Below are 10,606 nucleotides of genomic sequence, written 5' to 3'. Positions count from 1 at the left end.
TGCTGCTGGTCAGAACATTTATTCGCCCTGGGGCCACCTTCTCAGTAGCCAAATGTTGCTCTGATTGGACTGGGGTTGGGGAGATGGGGTCCCCGACAGGGACAGGGGTTGCAGGCAGCAGGCTTCCACCAGCCAGTTCGGGTGGAGGTGCTGTGTACCCAGGAGGGGGCTAGAAGGACAATCGGGCTGACAGGGGAGGCAGGTCAAGCTGTGGAAGAGACGGAGGCTTCTTCGCATGAGACCTTTCTTCAGTACTCAAAGGTAACCGTCTTGACCCTCAGGTACTCATTCAGGGCCGCCTCTCCTGCAAAACAGCACCATCATCATCAGAGTACCCCTGCACGCATATTATCTCACAAAACCTGCAGCAAGTGAGTGGGGTCTGACTCAGCCTCAGGTTCAGGTAAGAAACCGAGACCTGGGGTCATCATTAGTAAGTGTGTGTGTGTGTGTGTGTGTGCGCGCGCGCGGGCGGGGGTGGGGTGGGGTGGGTGGGTATCCCAACAGGCATCAGAATACAGAACCAATCTGAGGTCACTGTTCCAGAGACTTCCCCAGCTCCAGCCACCTGCCTAAGTGGGGGCAGGGGGAGCCTTATCAGCTCCAGAGCAGCCCTGAGGCCCTCATGGTGCCTTCCTATTACCCAGGTGTGCAGCCTCTCCACTGATGCCTCCCAGCTAATCCAGATCAAATTGGGACTGGGAGAAGGGGTGCCTCACAGGGTCCCTGGGACCCCCGGAACTTGGCTGAGCTATGTGGCTGGTGTGTTTCAGCCCCACACACAGCATGAGAGGCCTGTGGCTGCCTGACAATTCCCCCACCTGCTAAGGCGCTCGCTCCAGAAGCCAAGCTTCCCTGATGCTGCTGCCCACACTGTTCTCACCACCAGCTGAGGCCCATTGAGGTCTCTGGCCCATCCCAGGTAGGCTATTTGGAAGGGCTGGTTTGTGGGCACAGGACACAGGGACAGTGGGAGGAAGGTCTAGGGGTGCAGGAGGCAGACTTATAAGTGACAGAGATCCTATCCTGGGGACCCGTGGCCTCCGTGGAGGATGATGGTCCTCGTGGATTTCTGTGGAGGACACCAGGAAGGTAGGCCAGGGGAGGCAAGGACAGAGGGGGCAGAGGTGATCAGCATGCATGTGCATGCGTGTGTATGCACGCGTGCACCCGGTTCTGCATGCATAGTATTTGTAGTCAGGCTTGGGGGGTATTGCTGGGCCCTTTCATGAGAGCCCTTGGAGCTTTCCTCAGGGTTTGAAAGAGGGAGGGATGGAAAAATAAAATTGTAACTACCCTTTGGTTTCAGCCTCAGCCTGAAGCTCCCTGGAGACCCTGAGCTGGGCAGGGGAGGCCGTAAGGGCTGGAGGCTTCTGAGACAGTGCTTGGCATCAGAGCTATGATCCCCAACTGCTGGCTTCCGGAGTGGCAGGATCGGGGAGTGGGCCACACCCTAGGTTACACAGTAGCCCAGGGAGAGCAGGTGCTGGAGCAGAACTCCACTTTCCCATCAGGTCAGGCCCAGCTTGCATTCTGCTTGCCACCTAGAATGACCTTGTCTCTATATAGGGACTCACACTGTACCACTGGGCACACTTGGCCCTGTGGCTTCTTCTCTCTCTGAGGATGAAGCCTGAGGCCAGTCTGAAGCAGGCCCCTGGGTCCCTCGATCTGGCTCCTGCCTATCCCTTGGGCCTGCTCTCTTCCTGCCGTACTCCCCCACCCCCACCCCCACCCTGCCCACACCAGCCTCTCTCTGCAGCTCTGAGACCAAAGCTGATGCCCTCAGGACCTGCCTCCCCTCTTCCAGGAACGCACATCCTCGGGTTGTTATGGCTCCTCCCACCACTGGGGTCTCAGGCAGGCCCTCCAAGGTCCCTGCCTAAAGTTGCCCTCCCAGTCTCCTCGCCCGGATTACTCTGACTTGTCTGCTTTCCAGCATCCCTTACTTCCTAGAAGGATCTTGTTTACTGCCTGAATTATCACTGTCCCTTCCCAATAAGAAGTGAGCGTCAACAACCATCTTTCAATGTTACACCCTTGCCCCCAGGGACAGGGCCTGGCACCAAGTGGCTTAAAGCAGATGTTTAGGGTTAGGTTACCCAAGTCTTTGCCAAATCCAGACTGCTTGAAGCCTCCGAAGGGAGCAGCCACGTCGGTCTTGTTGTACGTGTTGATGAACACGGTGCCTGCCTCCAGCTTGTCACTGACGTACAGGGCCTTGCCAATGTCCCTGGTGAAGACGCCAGAGGCCAGGCCAAATTCTGTGGCGTTGGCCCGAGACAGCACAGTGTCCATGTCGCTGCAGGGAAAATCCAGAAAGAACTTGGTGAAGGAGGGTTGGAGGACAGCGTTGGATACGGGATTCAGGGAGACCTGCATCCTCTCCCCCAAGGGGAGCCTGACCCCCTCCAAACTTCCCACCACTCAGGACCTTCTGAGGAGAAACGTGGAGGAGACAGGGCAGCAGAGAGAAGGGGACAAAGTTAAAGAGAAGAGGAAGAACAGAGTTGGATTTGCACACAGTCGGGCACAAGGACCCTTTGGGTCACCAAGGGTGAGTCCCTCACTTTACGGACAGGGGTATAGGGGCCCGGAGGAGGCTGGTGAGGCCCCCACCACACAGGGAAGTGCACATGCATTGGGTATCCCCCAGGGAGCCATGTCCAGGTGTCCCTTGAAGATTTAGCACAATATTTGCTCGGTAGATGGCAGAAAGGCATCTTATTCTAATGCAATCAGAATGTGATGGTAATTTTTATAATTTTTTGAAAGTATAGTGCATTAGGAGGAGATGTCATTTTGTAATCTATCCAAAGGCTCTTCTCTGAAAAATAACAGTCCATAAAAAGAATGTGTGGTAGTTCAAATATGGCCACAGAGTCCAATCCCTCTCTCTTTCAACCCAGGCTGGCTTGGTGAGTTGCTGGGCCAAAAGAACATAGTGAAAATTAGGTTTTAGGATTTCTGAGGCTGATCAATGGGTCTTGGGAAGCCTTGAAACATCCACCCAGCTTCAGTGTGGGAGGCCCTGAGGCTGCCATGGGGGAGAGAGCCTTCAGGAAGGCCGGACCCACTCAAAGACAACCACTCCAGGTATCGCTACTGAGTCCCGAACCTGGGACAGAGCAGAGGCGTTCAGCCCCTAACCAGATTGCAGATTCACGAGTGAAATAAATAACTGTCGCTATTCCAAGCCACTGTCTTGGGGTGGTTTAGTACACGGCAGTAGATGATTAGGACACAGCCCAAACACACCAGGAGAGACATCCAAAGGCTGAGGAATGCTCACTTGGGGACCCAAAGCCCTGCCAGTGCCCTGGGGCTCTCCTCACCTCAGTGGTTGACTCGGCCTCAGCAGGCAGCCGGGCTGCATTCACAGCCCCCCACCTGTCTGAGTTCCCCTCCTGAGTTCCCACAAGCTCATGTGGAGAACCCGTAACACGTGGCAAAACATCAGGCTCTTGAGAGACAAAAGCAGGACTCCCTACCCATCGGCAAACCGAGAGATGACCATGACAGGCCCGAAGGACTCTTCCTTGGCTATGAACATGTGGTCCTCCACGTCCGTGAAAACGGTTGGCTCGAAAAAGAAACCTGTGGGGGAGACAGAGGCCCACGGCATGGGGAGGCCCTCCTCCAGCAGCCTCTCCCCTCCAGGCGGGGTCCCACCAGCCACACGCACATCCCCCTCCAGCAATGCCATGTGTGATACCTGTGTGGTGATGCCACCCACTGTGCGTGGCTTTCCTGTCCCGGACATGTGAGCTCACTTCAGCCTCACAACCCTTTCAACTAAATGCTGCTGGGGAAATGAGGCTAAGAGGTGGTCTATGATAAAGCTGACATTGGGGTCCAAGTCTGCCCAAGACCAGCACAGAAGCTCCAGACTCTGACAAAGACTTGGGTTTTTCTGGTGATATTCAATCTGAAAATATATACAGATGTTTTTGGCTGGTGCAGCCTCCCAGATGGCTCTCCATTGGTCACTGTGAAATGGTGGGGGAGGGAGGTCCTGATGAGCAAGAACTCCCCGGACTGCCTCCCTTCTCCTGCCTGGCACCTGGATGTGGGCACTGACTCCCAGGTGCAGGGTAAGTGCTCTTGGCCAAGATACAGCCTCCTGCTCTCCTGTCAGCATGGATCCACCATGTATTCCCACCCAGACTGCCACCCTACAGGCCCTGGCTGCCTGGACAAAACCATTTCCGATGGCAAAAATGAGTTCTCTGACTGTTTCTCTGCTGAGACCCTGCTAGACTGAGATTTAATTCTGACTTAGGAAAAATCAACAGACTTCACATTTTCTGTCTCTGGTTTTTTAAAAAAATTAACTTTAAAAGTCATTCAGTTAATAAAAATATTCCATATTTTATATATTTATAAATATATTTTAACATTAGTTACCATTTAAAAACTGTGTTATGTATGAATACATCTTGACTCCTGTGGTGTGGCCTGTATTTGCCCACCAGGTGCTGGGAGCTCTGGGCTGGCCAGCTGCTGTCCCTCTCCCATCCCTTCTGCTCCTTTCTCTGTGCTGCTGTGGGGAGCTCTCTCATCCTCCAATTTCCAGTTGGGTTTGGCCACTAGGAGGCAGCCCCTGTCCCAAGGCACTGCCCTAACCAGGTCCCAGGAATTCACTCCCTCCTCTTGCCCTTCAGTTCAGACAGCGGTGGTGGTGAGGGTTCCCCATGGCTCTTGGTTCCTGGAAGCTGCACCCCAAGCTGCTCTTTGAACAGTGCTTTCATGTCTCCTTCTTTCATCCATCCCTGAGCTCTGGCCCCATGGAATTCCCAGTAGACTGGAGGGCGAGGAAGAGGTCGGTAGATAGTGGCAATAAAACTATTGAGGTCTGAGGTGCCCAGGAGTGCCTGTGGCACAGCGATGGCCTGGGCCTGGCTGCCATTTAAGCTGGAAAATACGTTCACCAGTATTTCCACGTTTCCCCTGATGGGGAAACCAGGGGGGTGTTTGCTAAGCAGAGAAGCGGCAAATGCAGAGAGAGAGAGAAAATGTGAGACGTGTTCAAAGGAGAGTTAAGCATGGCCAGAGCATGGGTCAAGGGCAAGCAAATTAGATAGAGATCAGGATGCTCTTGGTGGGAAGCTGAGAAGTTGGAGTTTGCTCTGCAGGAGACGGGGTCACTGTGGAAGAGTTCCAACATTGGGACGGCACAACCAGACCGCTGGCAGCCGCACAAGTAAAGGATTAGCGGGGTTCAAGCGATCTCAGAGGAAGCCACAGTGACGGTCCACGCAAGAGCTGAGCAAGATGCAGGGGGTCGACCTCATGGTGGCAGGGAGACAGGAGAAGCAGACAGATGTCTAGACTTCAGAGCATTTAATTAATTTAATTAAGAGTAGGAGGTCAAGAAAAGACAGGAGTCATGAATTCATTCTTTCCTTCCCTCCTTCGTTCCATCAAGTTAACTCAGGCTTGGTGTAGGCTCGGTGCTGACACGAAGGACCTAACGATGTAGAGGGGACACGCGGCTCCTGTGCCCCTGGAGCAGGCAGTCTAAGGGGAAGCAGCGCAGACAGTCCACACCTGTGGCTCCGGCCCCTCTGGCTCTGCTGACTTAATCAAATGGAAGGTTCTAGAGATACTGGTGTGTGTGTTTGGGGTCAGGTTGAGTCTGGGGCCGCTGTGATGATGTGATGGATTTGGTACCCTTGAGTTTGAAGGGCCTGGGGGACATGCAGGTGGAGGTGTCCAGGTGGTCAGGCGTCCTGAGTGAGGAGGAACCTGGAGACAGATATTTGGGAGCATCCGAGCCATTGCTGAGAGCGAGGTCCTCTAGGGAAAGTGTCTAACATGAGAAGTGCTTCAAACTCAGGACAGACTTGGGGATCTACCTCCATTTAAGAGGGAGCTTCCAGCAAAGAGCAACTGCCAAGAAGGAATGGCCAAAGATGGGAAAACCATGCACTCCAGGGCCATGGAACCCACGGGAGGAAAGAATGTCAAGGATGCAGTGATGTTAGTGGCAAGTCAGAGTCCACTACAATATAGATTAAAGCAGCCTTCACCTTGCCAGTCCCACACCTGGTTTGGCAGGTGTCCAACTAGCCAAGGCCACCCCATCCAAGAGACTGGATGGGGCCTGAGACCTGGGAGTCTGATTGTACAGGTACCAGGCCTTCACATACCTCCTACTAGAGCTGAGCAAGAAACCACAGGCCATGCTGCCTGCTGCCTCAGTTTGCCCAAGTGGGCCAGCAGTGCTCTGACTGACCTGGCCGAGGGACTTGATTCCCACCGCAGACCAGAGTGGCCCCTTCCTTCACGCCGCGCTGGCAGTACTCTATCAGCTTCCGAAGGTGGGCTTGGTGATTCTGCGGCCCATGGTTGGTGTCCCGGTCTAGAGGGTTGCCAATCTTCATCTTCTTCACCTCTTCTACCTGCGGAAAGTCCTCCCAGTCAGGTCTCACTCAGCGGCTGCAGTTTCTGACTTTGCTCAGTAACTGCCCCCCTTCCCATGTTTGCATTTTCAGGACCAACCATTGGCCCCTGAAGAAAGTCCACACGCCGGTTTCTGGCACTCAGGACATTCCATATTCTTGTTCCCAGCCTGCCTTCCAGGCTGAAATTCAAATGTATGCTCCGTGCAAGGAGACCTGAGCCCAGTGTCAGATGGACTGGGAAACACAGTTGTGCACGGACATGGGTGAATGGAAAAGAGAGGCAGGTGTGCCTGTGAGGGAGGGAGGCCGGGCTGGGGCAGCACAGTCTCTATACTGGTCCTGCACCCAGCTTCACGGACTAAGAAGCTACAGGAAGGCTTATCCCGGGAGTCCAGTATACGCAAGGCCCTGGTGACAAGGTGGGACAGGCGCGGAGTGGAATGGAGAACCCTGGGCCTTGAGTCCACCCCGCTCACCCCCACTTCTGCCTGCTTCAGAATCGAACTTGAAGGCCTCCTTCTCCAGGAAGCCAACATACAAGTAGGTCTGGGCTTTGCTACCTAGAGATGGCCTGGGTCTCCTCAGGGGTGTACCAGATGTATTTGCCGATTCTGGGGCTGGGATGGGGAGAGACAGAAAAGATCGGGGTGTGGGATGCTATGATAGGAAAAGGAATCCAGGTGAACATAGCCACCATGTGGGGGTGGAGGGGCAGCACCGATAGGGCTCTAGGCTAGAGTCAGCACCTCCTGCTTTTGTCACCCGCTTCTCAGCTCCTTCCTTGGTTCCCTAAGACCGAACAAGGACATCTCTGCCCTAACTGTAGCCTCTTCAAGGTAAGACCCGACTGGCTTCCTTTGTAGCCAAGGCCACTTCACTCCTGTGCAGGCTCCATACCCCCAGCCCAGCCTAATAGGATGCAGGAGGCATTCAATCCCCAACCCCTGCCCTCCGGCCAGGGCCCCTTAGCTCCTCTGACGGTCCTGAAGAGTCCCCAAGTCGGGAGAAGGCCTCGCTTGCTCCTGCCTGTCTCCCCTGTTTCCCCAGGACAGCAAGAGCAACCTTGCAGTGTCTCCTGGATTGTGGGGCGCAGTTATGGTGTTTTGGCCAGGTTCAAACCTCGGACTAATGAAAGGACAGGGTCCTCTCATTGCCACATGCAAGTCCCAGCACAATTGCCCTGCCCTCCAGCACAATTATAGCCAACGGCTGTGGTTGTAAGCTTGAACCTATGGTACAAACACGTGGCCCCATGTGCCTTGTGCTAGAGTTCAGGTGCATGTAGTTGAGTAGGGTTGGAACTCACGAGAATGCTGTAAACAACGTGATCACACCCCTACTTTGCCTTGTGGCATCTGCTATAAAATAAAGACACGGCTTGTGGACGCTGGCGCTGTCTCATCAGGGAGCAGTGTCCCACCGAGACCCAGCTTTCATTCTCTTATCTGTCTTTTCTTAATCCTTTCACCCCCCCTCACCACCACCACCCTCAGTTTACCTTTGGCCGCAACACTGGATGTGCAGCTCACTCCCTGCATTTGGGAATCCGAGCCCTGTCCTCCCCCAGTGGAGCTGAGCTCCACTCTCACTCTCGGGAGTCCTGCCATGGGCCCTGCCCGTGCCCGAGCACAAACTGTAGAATAGAGAGGACCGCAAGGACAAGGATGAGCCACCCTACGTGGTCGCCAAGTGCTCCCGCTGACCTGGCACCTCACCGCAGATGTATGACAAGCTCCGGCGAACCTGGGCTGGTGTCCACGCTGCCAGCCCGCAGGAGCGTGGGCTGCGTGAGCAGCTGTCATCTCCAGCTACTAGGTTTGGGAGTCGTTACACTCCCAAAAGCTGTTACACTCCCTTTTAGAAAATCTGTCCCTTTCTTCACCGCCTTTCCCATTTTCACCCAAGTATTCAAGATCTTCTCCAGGAAAGCCTTCCTAACAGCAGTCCCATCCTCTCCCCAGCCTACTCTCTCTTTTCCTCTCTTCCTAAACACGGTTTGTTTAAACCTGCACATAGAGCCTTTGCCCCCAGCATCCCCTTTCGTATCCACTGGGATTCGATTTTGCTCTCCATGACACGAAGGGCAGAGGGGCTCTTGGCTGAGGCTGAGCCAGCGAGAGGTCCCCACGCCCTGCTAGGCCTGAATGGATCCGGGTGGACCAGAGACCCGGAGCCACCAGCCCGCACTCTTCCCCACAGCCTTTTCCAACAGCACTGCCGGGGAAAGAGTGAGTCTCCTTTCTGTATCTATGCTGTGAGAAGGTAGGAGATGCTGTCAGCCCCCACTCATCCCCTTTACTGTGGGCACCCCCTCCGCAGTGGCCGTGAGAGGTGGCTGCTGACAGGTCTGAGAGCTGACAGGGGCTGCCTCCTCCAGCCGGTGGGCAGGCCACAGTCAACAGCTGTTGACAGGAGACAAAAGCCTGGCCCCTCAACCCCAGGGGCACACCTGCGTGGTGTCACTTGTGCTCCAAATTTCCTGTCTGTGGGTCAGGCCAAGGCTGGACGTCACCTGAGACCACGTCCTCCGTCCCCGTTCCCTCCAGGACCCTGGCATCTCCCAGGCTTTGTGTGAGAGCTCACCTTTGGTAGGCCACATGGATTCCTGGCTCAGGCTCCACTGCTAGGGACCTGGCCCAAGATAAACCCTTTGTGTTTATGTCAATCTCAGCTGCTGGGTTTCTAAAATAATAAAATCCAGTGAAACTCGATACAACTCCCCTGTTCTAGGTGGCTGGTGCCCAGCTCCACCTGGCCCAGCCCCTGCAGCCAGGTGACTGCCCGATGCACCAGCACCGCTGAGGCCCAGTGGCAGAACTTACCACCTTCTGCACAAACTGGTCGTGTATTGAGTCCTCTATGAAGAGCCGGCCCGCTGCAATGCAGTTCTCGCCTTTGTTGAAGAAGACGGAGCTCATCCCCTTCGGCACATAGACAAGAATACTGGATTACAGCTGCTCCCAGAGGTGCTGGCTCTCCACTCCCACTGGGCCCCGGTATCCGCTTCATACAGGAAAGGGGAGGAATGCCCATGTCCTGGCCTCCTGAGGTGGCCAGGCCCAGCCAGTGCTGGGCACATGCACTGTACCCATTCCTCAGTCACCTGAGAGGAGAGGCAAAGGGTGACCTGCCCTGGGGGACAAGGCCTGTGTCCATGTTGCAGAGAGTGGAGGAGAAGAGGAAGCGAAGTGGAGTGAGCCTGGGGACCCTGCACACTGGATGGGCTTCCTGGGGTGACTCAAGGGGGGTCAGAGCCCACACCCTTGGAGTTGAGTCTGGCAAGTCTGTTAGCACGGAGCGGGCAGCAGAGGGTGGGCAAAGGCAGGCAGCCAGCCCGCCGTGGAAGGGATGGGTTGCCAACCCAGCCTGAGGGAACTCCTGGCAGGAGTCCAGGATAAATGTGCACACAGGCCCAGGGGAACCTGCTTTTGGGACCTGAGGAGCTCCATGTGGGGGACCAGGGGAAGGGCGAGAGGCTGGCTGCGCGGCTCTCCTGAAAGCTGGGACTGCCTTGCCCCAGATCCTGGGCCAAGATCTTGAGCTGAGGGGCTGGCCTCCCTTGGTTTCCCCATCTGGTGAGGCTGGGCTCCCTTCCGTGTTCGTGCTGGGTGTCACATCACCCTCCACAGTACAATAGGGCTGAGATGGGGTGGGGGCATCTCTGGGCGCCTGGCTGAATGGGGCCTTACTGTTCAGCCAGGGGACTGACTGAGGCATAACAATGACAGGGGGCAATACTAACGTAAGAAGAACTGACGCACGGCCCTGCCACGTGCGGCCGCCATCCTAAGTCCTTCAGACATAACCGCTTGTTTAATCCTTGTAACAGCCATAGGAGGAAGGTCCACTATCCTCCCATTGTACACGTGAGACCACAGAGGCCTAGGAAGGTTAAGCAATTTGCCCAAGACTGCCCAGTGAGTCTGTGGCAGAGCTGGGCAAGTGTGGACACAGCCGAAGGCTGGGGTGGATCGCTGTCAGCAGGGCTGTTCCCAGGCCCAGGGCTCTGCCTTGCTTTTCTGGGGCAGGAAAGGTTGCTGCACTGGTTCCAGCGTGTTTCCTGATCCAGGAGGCTGATTCCCATTATCCTTACAGCTATGAAACTTCTTGGGAAATTGGCTTTAGAGGGTACACGTCATTCCTTGTCCCCAAGACCCCTCCGGCCACAGCCTATGCTTGCGGTGACACCACAGTTTAGG

General features: G+C 55.4%; 1 protein-coding gene across 1 annotated transcript in view; it reads right to left on the bottom strand.

Annotated features, from left to right (window-relative positions):
• ALDH1L1 (aldehyde dehydrogenase 1 family member L1) overlaps window positions 1–10,606 on the bottom strand; it is a 42,449-nt gene continuing 31,843 nt past the window's right edge. Inside the window, exons 19-23 of the mRNA XM_036323007.1 lie at window positions 9,230–9,328; window positions 6,239–6,404; window positions 3,492–3,597; window positions 2,103–2,302; window positions 1–304 (exon numbers count right to left, since the gene is read on the bottom strand). Of these exons, the coding sequence (XP_036178900.1) occupies window positions 249–304; window positions 2,103–2,302; window positions 3,492–3,597; window positions 6,239–6,404; window positions 9,230–9,328 (627 nt within the window). The 3' untranslated portion in view covers window positions 1–248. The remainder of the gene's footprint in view (window positions 305–2,102; window positions 2,303–3,491; window positions 3,598–6,238; window positions 6,405–9,229; window positions 9,329–10,606) is intronic.

The sequence above is a fragment of the Myotis myotis genome, unplaced genomic scaffold, assembly GCF_014108235.1.
Source record: "Myotis myotis isolate mMyoMyo1 unplaced genomic scaffold, mMyoMyo1.p scaffold_m19_p_9, whole genome shotgun sequence".
Classification (NCBI taxonomy): Eukaryota; Metazoa; Chordata; class Mammalia; order Chiroptera; family Vespertilionidae; genus Myotis; species Myotis myotis.
Note: the sequence above shows the minus strand (reverse complement) of the source record. Positions and strands in the feature narration are given on the sequence as shown.